Consider the following 15597-nt stretch of genomic DNA (forward strand, 5'->3'; position numbering starts at 1 on the left):
TTTTTATTATGGAACAAAATAAGCTATAATTTGTTGTAAAGCCAATATTTATTCAAAATAGGGTCCATTACCCTCATTAGAACGTTTTGAATGGTCAACAATCTATCCATAAACGTTTTAAATTTCATTTTGGAAATGTTCTTCAGAACCTGAGTGACGCTGCTGGAATGTATGGAATATCATCGAAAAAACTACTTTCATTGCAGTTTTCAATTTCGGGAACAGAAAATAGATTTGTGTTCTCGATCACCCTCCGCCTGGTCTATCCCCGTGTGACTATTTTCTGCTCCTCAAACTGAAACCTGCTATGAAAGGAGCCATGTTCCAGCCATTCAAGCTGTCGTGACACAGGTTCCCAAACCGAATTCAGAAAGTCTATGGATAAATTGGTTGACCATTCAAAATGTTGCAATGAGTTAAATTGATCCTATTATGAATAAATATTAGCTTCAAGGGGGTCCGGGACACATTTTGAATTTTTTTTTATTATATACTTTAGAGTTTTGAAATTTTTTGCACTGATTCACCATTTATTTAATAAGCAAAATCATAAAATAAATATGAAAAAAAAAAATTATTTAAATTTAATTAGGTTTTTTTTTAATGGGGTTGCTTTAAATTGCTATAACTCAAAATATTCTTGATCAATTTTCAATTTTTTTAAAATAAATTACGTACAAATATCGAAGCTTTAATTTTTAATTGGCGATTTTAAAAATATTGATTCAATAAAAAATATAAAAAATATTTGAAGGAAAATTTCGAAAAATTCGAAGATACTTTTTTAAAAAAAAATCATAATTTTTGCAGTAAACGTTTTTTTCAAATTCGCCGAATAAAAATTAAAGTAAACTGTTTGAAAAAGATATGCTCCAAGTTTCATTACTTTATCTTAATCGGTTCCTGACTTATAAGAGTTTGAATGCAAGAAATCGGGAAAAATTGCATCATGGAGAAAAACGCGCTTAAAGTTTTAAAGTTAAGTACACATTAGTTAGGTGCATGCAACAAAAGTAATTATCTCTTTCGTTCTATTTAAGATAGAAACAAAATTTAAACGTCCTTTTAAGCAGAAAAAAAGGAGTAATTTTTCGCATGATTAAAAAAAATTGCAAAATTTGACGACTTTTGTGTCCCGGACCCTCTTAAAACATATTAAGGTAAACACACCAGTGGCCAGTGCAAAAACAGGATTCCAGGTCTCTCAATGGATTCAAAAGTGTATCAAACGTGCAAGAGGGTATTACCAACTTTCTTTGGTATTACCTCCTGCATCTTTGAATTAATTGGGAAACCTGGATTCCATTTTCTCAAATATAAAGCTTTAAATGGCCACTACTGAAGCACTACTAAACACTGACCACTACTGTTGTGTTTACCTTACCATCTTTATTTTAATCTATCACTAAAAGGTTCAGCTATTATTTAGATTACACTGCCGTGTGCAGGTAAACGGCAGTATCTGCAAAAATGAGTTTTCGAGGTATTTGAAGAAACGCGTTTTGGATTTAATACTAATAATAGGGAAATGTTGAAATTAGTCGTCTTTTTCGCGCCTTTTTTTCAGCGGAAACCAAGTAAGCGAGCTTGTACAATAAAGATAACGTACAATAGATGACAAAAATGCAAAAAAATAAAAAATGAAAAATTAGCAGTTACTGCCCTTTACCTGCACACGGCAGTACAGGAGTGCCCACTTGGGGGGGGGGGGGGGGTAACGGCACAGGCTGCGCTTTTGAAATTTTTAGAAAGGGGTGTTTCGAGGGGTATTTTTCTCATTTGGGGGGGGGGGGCTCTTGCTTTCAAGAGGGTCTCCGCGATAGTGAGTGGGGTTGTCCACTTCACCCCTCCTTTCCTTACATTGATCACTTACTAATAAGTGCTACTAGACACAAATAAATAACATAAATAATGATAAAGATGTACAATTGTTCTTTTAAAAGATATATGCGCTGATATTTTAAATTTTAGTAACGTAGCCATGGATTTGAATAAGACTAAACGAAATTATAAAAGATGTAATATGTTCTATTCAATAATAAAAGCACAATAGGGTTTTTTTTTTTCGTATACATAATAGCGCTATTCGAAACAAATTTCAAATAGCGTCTTGCACATACAATAATGCTTGTAAGACGTGGTAAATTTTCGTGGATGACATTATTGAAATCCATCAATCAAACTCCTTCTTTAAAAAAATGACAGATATTTTACTTTCGTAGATGGCGTCTTTGCCGCCTTAATCCTCCTGCACTGCATTTGATATTCTCACTTTTATATGCATCGCAAAAAAATAAAAGCGAAAGAAAGAGAGATTGGAAGAAGTAACGGAGGAAGAAGAAATATTAAAAAAATGAAAACTATTTTCTTGCGTGCTTACGATTCGGAGCTCCCAGTTTATATCGATAGGGTGGAGAATAATCGATATAGAGAAAAAAGGGGGAGGGGCTCTTGAGTTCCTGCAGGTGTCGTGGGAGGGCTGAAAAAGTCCATGATAGGGGGGTCTGCTGCCAACGAATGGGAGGAGACCATTGATTATACTCAGTGGAAACAATGCCGCGAGGAAAAGCAAAAACAAAACATGAAAAAAGAAAGAAATTACTTCCTTTCTTTTTGCTTTGGCTTAGGATTAGAGAATATTTTCTGATTTTATTTCTTCAAAGATTTATAAATTTGAAGAAAATTTATCTCACCTTTGCTGATATTCGAAACGAATGTCTACAAATTTCTAACTTTTTTTACTCACTTTTTTCTGAGCATTGCTTACCACTAGCAATGTCATTTGTCGGAAAAGTAAAACGACTTCAAGCTCCTGTTTTAGAAATCTTCTTCCATAAGACATTCCATATTTTAAAAAAATTTCCTGCAAATTCTGCGTTTATAAATATCGAGCAACAAGCTCTTTGGAGAAATTTGAATGCTATATCATTTGTGACCTAAATTTAGATACTAATAAGATTTGCTTGAAACAAAATTTATCGAAAAGGACTAATGTCGTTGAACGTGTTCAAAAAGGAATTTCTGATTTGATTATTTTAAGGAGTCTTTTTGAACAGTTCAAAAAAAAAAAATAATAATAGTTATAATAATTTAGCATTAACGCTTCTAGTAAAATTCGATTTTTTCTTATTTAAAAAAACCAATAACTAAAATTATTTTTTCCCCCCAATGAAAAAAAGATAACTAGAGATTCTGAATATGTTTTTAGTTTTTCACTTCAAGAAATAGTGAAAAGTTAATTTTAATACAATTGGAATATATTTTACCAAAAACTTAACTTTGACGAAAGTAGTATTGATCATCTGAATTTAAGTGATTGAATCCACAATGCGTTATTTTTCCTACAAAAGAAAAGTTTGCAGTAGGTTTTTCCTTTTATTTCCCTTTTTAAAAAATAAATACGAATTTGGGTAGACATTTTTATTTCGATCTTAATTTTTATCAATACTTTTTATTTATTTTATTTGGCAACAATTAAAAGTTGAAGCTTTTTTTAATGATGGAATAAAACGAATATAGGTTAGCTATATTTCAGAGACAAAATTCAGTGTTTCGCAAGCATTAAATTTTTGCTAATCATACAGGTAAATGATTCTTTTGCATGTTTTCTGAAATTTTCCATTTTTATTTTTAATTTTTAAAAAGTACTTTTGACAGTATTTCATAAAAACGGCTTTTACTTTACTTATTCATTTATTTTACTTGTTAAAAAGCTTTATACTGAGAGGAGTTTTCGTAAAGCTTTAGTGTTGTGTTTTCCAACAGGATAAAATACTGCGCATGGTTTAAATATGTTTTTGTTTAAAATACTGATCGTTAGAAATAAGTGAAATGGTAGAATGCCTGGTGGGGCTCGAGATAATGAATTTGATGTCCTTTACGTAAGAGCTAATAAATATCTTGTTTATAAAAATAAAATTTATTTTATTTGAATATTTCGTGTATTAGACGTGTATTAGAAAGAGCCAGAAATTAAAATATACAATTAGTCGCATAAATTCCATGTAGATAAGGGAAAAAGTAAGCTCTTTTAGATCTGAAAGAACTTTCTCCTTGATTTGAGCATACATTCTTTGGAGGACCTTAGAGCTTTCTCCATTTTTTAATAGCAAAATATTCGCATTCATATGGGAAAGGGAAACTCATTAATTGGAAGCTCAAAACTGTGCCAGTGCTCTATAATGTTTTTCGAGACTTAATCTCGTGTACTTTTCAAGAGTTCAATATACATTCTATGACAAACTTAACTGTACAAAAGAAACAATTAATCTTGGCGAAACCACTGCTTTCCTTTTGAAAAAATAGGTAAAGTTTATGAAAATGTGCATTTTTTTTTTGTATTTTACTTTATTTGGATCAATAAAACGTTCCTATAAAAATTAAAAAGAAATTTTAATGAACTTCTTGGAATAGTATTTAAAAAATCAATTTCTTTCGAGACTTTTACAGGCTTAGCATTTAAATTGTAGGAGATTTTAATACTTTTGAAAATTTTATTCTCCAAATTTAAAACACAATCGAACCTCGATTAACTCAAGTGATCGATACCGAACCACTTTCTTTATATTGAATACTTAATTATTAGTATAACCAGATCTGGTAATACTATAATTATAAAATTATGCTTAAAAGTTTTAAAAAAAAAGCTATAATTGAAATACTGGATTTTAACATGCGAGCATATACAAATAACTATTTAGTGTGATGTTTTTAATTAAGTTACTACAATTATAAACAGCAAATTGGTTCAATAAGATTTATGCAAATTAGAAACTTCAATTTAAATTTAACAATGCATGATATAGTAAACTTAATTTGTGATGTGATAATTCGATTGCTTTAGGATTCAAAAACTTTTAGAAAATTAGAATTATTGACAGTACTTTTATTAAATAAAAATCATGGAAACATATGTCAGTTAACCGAGGTTCCGATTAAACAAGTTACAAATAATCGAAGTTCTATTGCATGTTATTTTCAAGAAATAAATAATCAAAACATGCATTTTTCTGAACGTCCCAAAAAAATTAAGGAAAATCGGGAATTTCGTTATAAAAAATGAAATTTCACACAGTGCTTAGTTGTCAATCTTGAAGCGAAGCCTCTGCTCCACAGCTCGTTCTATCCATATTTAATAAATCTATTTTCATGCTTGCCCTGGCATAACGACTAGACCGAAAGAGACGAATGTAACAGAAAGAAAAAATCATACATCAAACCAAAAATTTGGCGGAACGGAAATCCGATCTAAGTTATACTTACTATATTAGTTCTCCTTCTGTAAAAACTTGCTGGAGTCATGCACCATAAGCGTTATTCGGAAAGTGTTTTTCACTTTAATTTCTTTCCACTCCATCTATGCTGAATGACATGTTCTCACTTGGAGACTTTGCAGGAAAATGAAAGGAGAGAGCGAAACTTTTTCACAGCAATTTGTTTTTATGTCAAAAATGTTTTCTTAAAATTTTCGAAAAAGTCGTAATTTTATGCACTTGAAAAATGTTTGTTTTTCAGCTGAAAAAGTTAAAGTTTTTTACGTAATTTGATCGAAAAATACCCTCGCGATGCCATATTTATTTCTAAAATAATTCTTTTAGGAAGATTAAAACTTGAAGAACTAATAAGAAAAACTTGCTAAAAAGTAGCAAAAAAAATTTTTTTTTACACGCAGAGTTGCCAACTTAAATTTTGTGTACAACTGGTAATACTAAAAAATTTTCAATTTTAATGTGGTTTTTTCGTAGATAATATGGTAAAAAAATATATGTTGTAAAAGACAGCCTTTACACACCTGTTGTATTTGTATATCGGATATATTTTGCACAAATTGGCAAGAAAAATGGTTTCTTGTGTTTGTAGTTACAGGGAATTTGTTCTCACTGTACGGAAACGAAGCTACAGTGGCTCTCAAAACTTTCGTAACATGGTATGCAAAGAAATAATTGTATGACTGGGAATAGTGTTTCTGTCACGAACAAGTTTAGGCTTAAATTTTAAATTCGTGCATGTTGCAATAAATTAAAAACAATCGAAATGCTCCAAACATGGTTTGGAAGGAACGTTTCATGTGCCCGTGTAGAGCGACATCAAATGAAAGAATTTTAGCTGGTTTTAACGTTAATTTAGATTTATTTTTAAAAATCTATGACATTTTTAGAAAAATTTGAATTTAACTCATCAAGAGTTTTTATTTTATGCTATCATGCAATTATTTAATGCTTAAAAATTCATACATACATTGGCTCCCAAAAGTGTTCGTACACTTTGAAATTTTTTTAGTAAAACCAAAATAACTCGAAACTGAATTCGAATATTAAGTCCAATATTTTTTCACATCATTCCTATGTCATTTTAAATACAACCCATTGTTTTTTTGTTTTTTTTTTTAATATTGACGGATCTTTTTTTTTGAAATGGGTCAAAAAACGAAGAGACAGAGAAATAACACACCACAAAAGTCATCGTACACTCAAATTTTTTCGAATAAATTCATGATTAAAATTATCATATATCGTTTTTATTACTATTTTTGCATTGTGTTGACCCTTAAAAGTTATTTTTCTTTAATTTTTCGTTTATTATTCCTTAATATTTTGCTTATTACTTCAAAATGGCTGGTATTCATAAAAAACCACAAACACCATTCGAAATTTGAATTTTTTCCCTCATAGTAGCGGTAAATTGGTTTGAAATGTCTCTAAACTAGTTAATTTATTCCATTCTATAGTGAAGTGCTTGATAAAATGCTGTAAAGAAAAGAATCGGACCGAAAACAAGGTAAGAAAAGGTCAACCGGCAAAGTTGACAAAGCGTGATCGGAGATTTACAGTTAAAAAATTTATGAAAAATACACATTTGAGTGCTGTAAAAGTTTCTACAGAGTTAAATGAAAATTTTTACATTTAATTTTTACCTAAAACTGTTTGCCAAGTTCTCTGATTAGCTGGATTAAATGGGACCTCTTCCTACAGAAATTTTCCTGGCCGTGCGAAAAACAAAAAGGTTTACGCTTTTCTTCGCAAAATCAATGATAAATAAACTCAAAACATTTTGGAATTACGTCTTACTTACAGATAAAAATGAATTCAACATTTTTGGTTAAATTGTTGTATAATTGTAAATAGATGAAAAAAATTAGGAACTTTTAATCTTACGAACTTAGTTGGACCAGTTAATCAGGACGGTGAAGGTGTTTTTGTGTGAGGGTGCATATCAGCATCAGGACTTGGTAGTTTGGAATTTTTTGATGAAATAGTGAATCATGCTGTTCTTTTAAATATTTTAAAAACCAATTTAAAATTTTAGCCAAAAATTTGGTTATTGGAAAAACTTTGTTTTTTGTCACGATAACGATGAGAAGTACATGGTTTTCAACGTTTGCGTCTAGTGCCTCAAAAATTGTCCTAAAGTTTAGAAAATACCACTTCATTCTCTAGATTTGAACTTAATATAACATGTTTAGAGATATTGGAGGCTAGATTACGAAAATGCAGCTTTGAAACGAAAATAGAGCTAGAAACAGTAAGACTCGAAGTGTGGTTGAACACTTATTCAGAAATTACACACACACAAAAAAAAAAAAAGAAAGAAAGAAAAAAAGAATGAAATCTATATTCCCAGACGGTTAAAAGGTGTTGTTGATACTGCTCGATATTCTACTAAATAACTTAATAAAAAGTTAGATTATTGAATAATATATAGACATTTTTTAACGTGTACGAAGACTTTTGTGAGATAAAATTTCCGGCACTTTTTGGTTTTTGATTTAAAAAAAAAAATATGTTTTAATATTTTTTTAAAGAGTTTCATGTAGTTTTGTTGAAAATTGATCATAGATCTTGTAATTAAATACCTATTCAGAAATATTAATTCTAACCAATGGCTAGGGTCCTATTTCATTGAAAGTCGTAGGTGTACGAACACTTTTAGGAGCCACTGTATGTGAAAAGAACATTTTAAAAATATCTTTCTCAGACTGTTTTGTTTCTTCGTCGAAGCGTACGGAGTTTTAATTGAAAATTCAATAAATAAGCTGGAATTTCTGAATACATTGCACTTGTATTTGAAAACTCTTCGTCTATAGTTAAGCTTTAATTTAGCAATAAATAAATAAATAGTAAATGTAATAATTTTTATCACTAGTTCTGAAGAACAACCGTTTTTAAAGGTAATCATAAAATGCATTTAGGAAATCCAAAAATGTGTTCGACAAAATTGTTCATTAGTATCTAATCATTTATGTTTTTACGTTTAGTGCTAATTTTCTTTTTACATTACTAATGACGAATGCATAACAGATATTTATTTAAGTAGATACAAATGAGGCTTCAATAACTACTATTAAGAGTTATAAAAAATCTACTTTATCTGCAATGTATACGCAGACGCAGTAATTGACAGTGGTTACAGTAAGAAATGTATACATTTGTGAAAAACAAGTAAAAAAATAAGCAACAACGCGAAAATGTACAAACTGCAGACATGTATTTTGGAGTTCCAAGGAACCCTTTTTCATTGCAGAACAATATGAGCTTAACACAAAAGCCTTTTGACTTTTTTCGGAAACAGGCTTGAAAAGGGGACTCTTCGTACCCAGAAGCACATGTCTGCATGTTTTAGAAAGTAAGTTTTAATGTCATTATTAACGTGCTTGTTTGTAGTTATATTTGCACCTATTTATTAAAACCTATAACTTCTCTACGTTTGTGTAAAGTTTAATATACCACTATTATTAATAATAATAATCAGTTAATTTTAATGCCAACAATGATGTTTTAGATTAATGACTCTAATTCATATAATAATTATAATTATGAGTGAAGTGTTGAATCCAGTTAAAAAAATTCAGAAACAAAATTTTTTGTTCTGAAGTGCGACTCATAAAAAATGCCTCGTATCTTATATCACTACCATCTATGACCAGCAAGACTCCCATGGGTACATATTAGTCCTGTTAAGTCAGAGGTCGAGGATAAAACGTGTCACGTGCTATATTGACACCCGTTATCTACAACTGTGTCCCCCTCTGGGTTCGAAACAATCCCCACACTTTATCATGCCCCCCAGCATCCGCTATTAAACAACGACCACCGTGGAGGGGGTAGGGTAAGGGGGTCACGAAACTAAATGATGTAATTCCCCGGTATATCTATAGGCCATAGACTGGCATAAAAAGAAAGGCTGTGTTCCGTTAAAATGCCATCTGCGTTGGGGATCTGTGGCTACATGAATAATGCATGAGGTGTGGTGTTGGCCATAGAAAAAATGGCAGACGATAAGGTGTATCGACGGCGATCGCGGGGAGGTTCTGATTGTGCGTCATAAACACGTGGACAGGCCGTCGGCGAGAGGACAGGGTGTGGATTAAATACGTGCTAGAATTTCATGCGATTTTTTTGAAGCACCATATTTAAAAATAAATTTATTTAATACCAAAATACATTTACTTGCATAATTTAAAAACTGTATAATATCTGATTTCGGACCTATGATAGCAATTTTAGTTTTGATTTTCGTAAATTACAGTATCTCGTATACGAAACGAGACCATAGCTTTTTCAGTTATGCTTTTTTTCTTATAACAACCTTGATTTGAAACTATGATACTTAAAGAATTGATCATTTCTAACAAGAAAAAGAAACAGAAGACATTAGTGATGATGGCGAAGAGCCAGATGACAGTGATTGGGTTCTTATAGGTCACTGAGAAAAATCAACTTGCTATTACTATTGAAACCACCAAGGTCACGTTTCAATAAGATTACCGGGTAACCTAACGCAACAGACAATAATCAGTAGCATTCTAACAAATCCAACGTTAAAAATTGCGTACCAGAAACTGTTCTAATAGCTTCACCAGTTGAGCCTAGAGCAACCGCATTCATAAAGTCTGGTTGATAAGACCGCATGAAAGTTTTGGTTGATCAAATGACAGAAGCTTAAATCAAAGTTTTAAAGGCGTGTTAACTCGTAACCGTCTGCTTAAGAGACTGCTCATTAACACAAAGCATCTGATGTCAGATCAAAGAGTCAGATCATTATGACACTAACCACAGCCATCATTAACCGTCTGTAATCAACAGCGCATATATAACCCGTCATACTATAAAAACCCGACGCTAATGAGATCAGTTGACTATTTTAATAGTATTTCAATAATAGACCGATCCTTCTCAAGAACCAACGAACGAAACTACGCCAGGGCAAAAGTAGAGCAATGTACCAACAGCCTGCTCATGACATCCAGAGACAGCAGTTTAACGGATCTCATGACCAGGCTGTCGGTATATATTGCATGTAGTTCTGCCGCAGCCCCGTCTTTAGGGCGGTGATTTATTGCTTATTACTTAAGCTTTTGCCTACATTTTACGAGTAGCACCACACCATTGTTCGCGAACTTTAAACCCTGGTGAACTAAATTAATTTTCGTCACCAGTTTGATGCTAATCTCAGCTTCAATGAGAGAACATCTGCCTTTTGCTTGGTGGTGGACCATTTCAGATGCGTCCATAACAAAGACGAAACTGAAGTCTGTTTATGTCATGACCAGGATGCTGGTATGATACACGCATTACAGCTACCCGTCACTAACCAATTGTCCTTTCTTTCTTCCTCAGGTGTTCTGGCAGCTAGTTCCCCTTCAGACGGCAACGACCTCGATGACCTCGGCGACGGCCTGGGTCCGGATCCGGACGGTAGTGAGCGGGACTCGAGCGTGGAACGCGATGGTGGACATAACGGTGGACTGAACGGTGGTACATCTACAGTGAGCAGTCCGACGGCCCCACCTACGACCGGACCCATGCACCTGCATCCCGCTGCCCCGCCCAACCCCGCCCCATCTGGTGGTAACAGTGGCGGAGAAACCACGAACTCGTCCGGGTCCGCGGCTCAGACCAACGACGAAAACACTCCGGGTACGAAACGGCGTGGCCCCCGTACCACCATCAAGGCCAAGCAGCTGGAGACCTTGAAGGCGGCCTTTGCGGCCACGCCCAAGCCAACCCGTCACATCAGAGAACAGCTAGCACAGGAAACTGGACTCAATATGAGGGTGATACAGGTAAAAGTGTCCTTAAGATTCTTTACTATACCTAAGGCAGTCCCAAGTAATGACAAGACCTTTGCATACTATTCAGATAAAGACACTTGTTCAAGAAAATTCTCATGTATGCAAAATGAATGTTGTTCTTGGATTACACTTCGAGATCCTCCGCTCCTGCTTTGTATGGGTACAAAAGGTAGTCAGTATGAAGAAGCAAATAAATTACTGTCTCAGAAACCTAGAAGTTGCTAACAACAGAAAAGTTGCAGTGCTTTGACAGCAGAGATTTTCATACGCATTTTACTCGAAAAAGTATTGTGTGAGATTTTTAGGGAAAAGTCGAGTTTTATTACGTTTTACGAAAGTGATAAAATTATTAGGTCACTTTTACTAATGACGAAAGGAATACGTGAGGTGAACCGAAAGTCTCGTTCTAATTATAAATATTTCTTATGAATAAACTGTTATAATTAGATATATGTTTGTTTAGATACATTGAAAGTACTGTTATAGAAAATTTGCTTCAGTAAATTTCAACGTGTTCCCCCTTGGGAGCTGGGAGAGTATCTAAGCGGTACTCCAGGTTCCCAACAAGTGCACTTGAACATGTTTTCTGCAGCAGTATACGCCAAAGCTGGTATTCTAGCCTTCAGTTCTTCCATGTCAGTAATTGAGGAAGACACTGTCAAAGACTCTGTCTTTTATGTAGCCTCAAAATAAAAGACTTTCCCTTGACTTCTGGGAAGGCAGTAACGCTACGGATATCTTTAAACTTTTAATACCATTTCTCTTTTGATTTTTCCTCAGGAGGGTTGCGACCTTAATAATGCGGAAATTCACTTTAATTTTTAATCTTCAGTTTCATTTCTTGAAAACAAATCACACATTAGGCACATACTCTGTTAATTTTGCCCAATTTTGACCAAAATTATGTTTTCCTTTCAAATGTTCCCCCATACCAGTCTAGAAGGTACGTTCGCCATTTATTGCTCAAAAAAAGTAATAAAACTGACCTGTCCGATGATTAAAGGTTGCATATTAAACGGTTTCTTGATTATTTTTTTTAATAATTAGGGCAAGAATTTTAGCCCACCCTGTGCTTTTAAAAAATATGAGCTAATTATGAAACTTCTTATGATTATTCTTCCGTCCTATTTCTCAACTAAAAGAGAAATAATTCTTTTCTGCTTGAAAAAATCATCGGAAACTTTTAAGGTTTAGAATCACAAACGCATAATGTAACTTGAAATCGAATTCAATAACAATGGAAACTGTTGAAAATATTCTCGGAAAGAAGCGTTGCTGGTTGTAGAAAAATGGTAATTTTGTATAAAGCTTTTAATTTATTGAGACAACGTGAATATGTATGCAAACTTGGCAAAATCGATACGTATTGAAAAATTAAAGATGAGTAAATTTGCTGTGCTAAATAACATTTATCATTCAGATGTTTATAACTGATCCACTTATTTGATATTTGTAAATGTTAATGTTATTAAAACGAAACAAAAAGGTTTAAGGTTTGTTTGGCATGAATTTTATGGATCATTTAATCGTAAAATTCCCCAGATCATGTTTTTAAATGCCTAGCCATTATTCACTCCCTCCTCCAACTTGGAGCACCACCAATTGAAACCCTCTACAACCATCAGACTCCAGAATTAGCAGATCTTGTCATCAAGACTTTTGGAGGCATCTAAACCTTTCGCACTCTGCCCTTCATTAGGCAAACAACAACAACAGTCGTGGAGTTAACTTCATCCAAAATTCTCAACCTTATTTAATGTATTAAAAATCTTTAATTAGTAGTGTGCAGCACCGTTATTACAAAATATGTATTATCATGTTATAGAACTCCTTACAATCTTCATTTCATTGAAAAGTTTTCCCCTTCATTTTATCTCGAAGAAACCATGACTTTTTCACATACAAAAACTGACTTTACTATTCAGATATCACGAATTTATCATTCCGAATGTAATAAATCGATTTGGAGCTGCAGTATTTAGTTACAAAGTTTAATTCGAATGCCCACACTGCACGTCATGAAACCTCATAACGGGGGCATGACAAAGCAGGGTCTATGTGCATTCACTATATGCTTATGTATCGCCAATGCATAGCACCGGCTTATGGCAGCGGGATCCGCTGTGTCAGAAACGCATAGGGACTCGTGCAAATATCCTAGCAGCAGCATCGAACGGATTATTTGACACGTTACAGAGTTACGGTTCACACGCTCAGATCTGGCGTTCCGTAACGGATTGTCGTGTCCTCCCTCCCTCCCTCCCCTGATGCATACCATTGAATTCGGATATTCAATTCGATATCTGAGTCATTTGATGCCGTTGTGGTCGTTTGCTGGTCCTGCCACTGGGTCAGGTGGAATGGCTCACCATGAGAGCACTTTAGACAATTCGGTTCACCTGTTATTGTAGAATTGTTTGCTTTGGCACAGCTGCAGCAAGAACTGATTTGCCATTGGTCAGTTTCTTGATTGCTATCATGAAATGAGGCTTTAAATGATTCAACATCAGGTTCATTTGAAGACATTTCTCTGTACGAATGGAAAAACGGAATCGAATAAAGAAATAAATGTTTTTGCTATTTGATTTGTAAATTAGATGTTGATTGAAGTCATGGCACAGTATTTAAGGTGAAATTTTAGGCTAAGAATGGAGTTGTTGCCTTCAGTCAAAAGTACTACTTTTAGTCACTGAAATTGATAGAATGAGGAAAAAAAAAAACCTGGAGCCAAAAAAAGCTTTTCTTTTCCCAACAGTTATTTTTTTTTATATCCGATTTCGGAAATAAGGCATGACCTTTATGACGCCACAAGTGATGTACTTTGGCACGCTAGTATATTGCCACGCTAAATGTTTACGCTTTTCTGTCAAGCGTGGTTCCAGGTTATGATAGTTTGTGCTGTGCGCTAATGGCATCAGTGAATGGCATTTCACCACTTATGATGTCATGATGTGCAGAAGCACAAACAATGAATTTCAATCTGCGCACCAATTAAAATTATTATTAAAAAATATTAAACTTTGTCAAATTATTTAAAAAATGCTTAAATTCTTTGTTTTTAAGCATGCTCTTTCAGGATTTTTTTTTTTTTTTTTTCAAGTTTCGGAAACGAACCCATTATTTTCTTGCTTTGCTCTTTCGGAAATATTAAGCTCAAACTATGCTTGTTCTCAGAATGTTGATCAATCATTGTTAAAAATAGTACATTTTTTATGTTAAGAGCTAAACATTTAAGTTACTTTATGCATTTTTTTTTTTCATTTTAATAATCTCAATAATAAGAAAAAGAAATATCGATATTAAAAACGTTTTCTTATTAAAATTAGAGATTAAGATTAAGAGAAACTATACAAGCCATTTTTTTTAATAACTTTTCAGTATGATATATCTTTATTCTAGGGCTGCTCTGTACAATAGCTGTTTTTAAGAAAAGAAAAATATTCGAAAACTTTTTATAAGCTGAATCAAAGTGCGTCTTTTTATTCCGAAGACCTATTATTTTTGATTTTTGATAACTTTCCTTTACAGTAATCACAATTTTTTAAAATCTACATAACAATGCAAAATACTTTTAAAAGATGAAAAATAAAAACTTTGCAAATTAAAAATACTTACGCTTAGAAATTAACTTTGTCGAGAAATCAGAAAGTTGAAACATTTTTCAAAAACACATATTGCTCCTTAAATAAAAATTTTGTTCCCAAGAGGATTAATTTTAAATGACATCGTACACTAGTGCTTCACCAATGGTGAAAGCAAAATGTAAAACAAGTTGATTTCGTTGCACCGAATACATAAGTTTTCAAGTTTTATTAACAATTTACTTTGAATATTAATTAATTCTTCAGTTTATTCCTTCTTCCTCTGTCAGTTGACTACACAATTTGATCGAGTTCAGAAAGTAAAGCCGTATTTTACTGATGTACAACAATTTTTGCTGAGACGCTTTTGGAATTTAACTAAATTTCTTTAGGGTATACCATTTAACCGCTACTTCTAATAGAAAAAAACAAATAGTGAGGATCAATCTGTACAGATATTTTCTTGTCTTTGAATGGCACGACTGTATTCTAATCATGAAAGCCCCGGGCCCTTCGGAAATCAAAGAGAAAGGGGGGGGGGGGGAGGCGACATCTGTCTCTATTTAAAGAGCTTCCAGTAAAAGGCGCAAAATTCCGATATTATATTTTCCGCTGTCACTCAGAAACAACTCGACTGTTGAAGAACATCCTTATGAGGTGGGAAAATAAGGAAGAAAAAAGAGCAGAAAGGCTTCAGAAAAGAACCGCAGATTAGAATTGACACTTGGGGGCGTTCAAAGGGCGTCGGTAGCAAGTGGCAATTACCACTCTCGCCGCCGAAAATTACAGGGGCGCGAGCACCGGGGGCGGAAAATGATACCACTCACGCAAAAACCCGCGAATTATATAGAGATATGGAAATATTCATGTGTAAGTGGTAAAAAAAAATGGCTGTACTGCGGATAATACGTATTGAAAGGACGGGCCTGATGAGAGGGAAGCGGG

The 15597-nt window shown here is 33.4% G+C and overlaps 1 protein-coding gene across 1 annotated transcript in view; it reads left to right on the plus strand.

Annotated features, from left to right (window-relative positions):
- LOC129222526 (LIM/homeobox protein Lhx5-like) overlaps positions 1-11296 on the plus strand; it is a 163626-nt gene extending 152330 nt beyond the window's left edge. Inside the window, exon 3 of the mRNA XM_054857037.1 lies at positions 10617-11296. Within this exon, the coding sequence (XP_054713012.1) occupies positions 10617-11296 (680 nt within the window). The remainder of the gene's footprint in view (positions 1-10616) is intronic.
- The last annotated feature ends 4301 nt before the right edge of the window (positions 11297-15597 follow it).

Source organism: Uloborus diversus, chromosome 5, assembly GCF_026930045.1.
Source record: "Uloborus diversus isolate 005 chromosome 5, Udiv.v.3.1, whole genome shotgun sequence".
NCBI classification, from domain to species: domain Eukaryota; kingdom Metazoa; phylum Arthropoda; class Arachnida; order Araneae; family Uloboridae; genus Uloborus; species Uloborus diversus.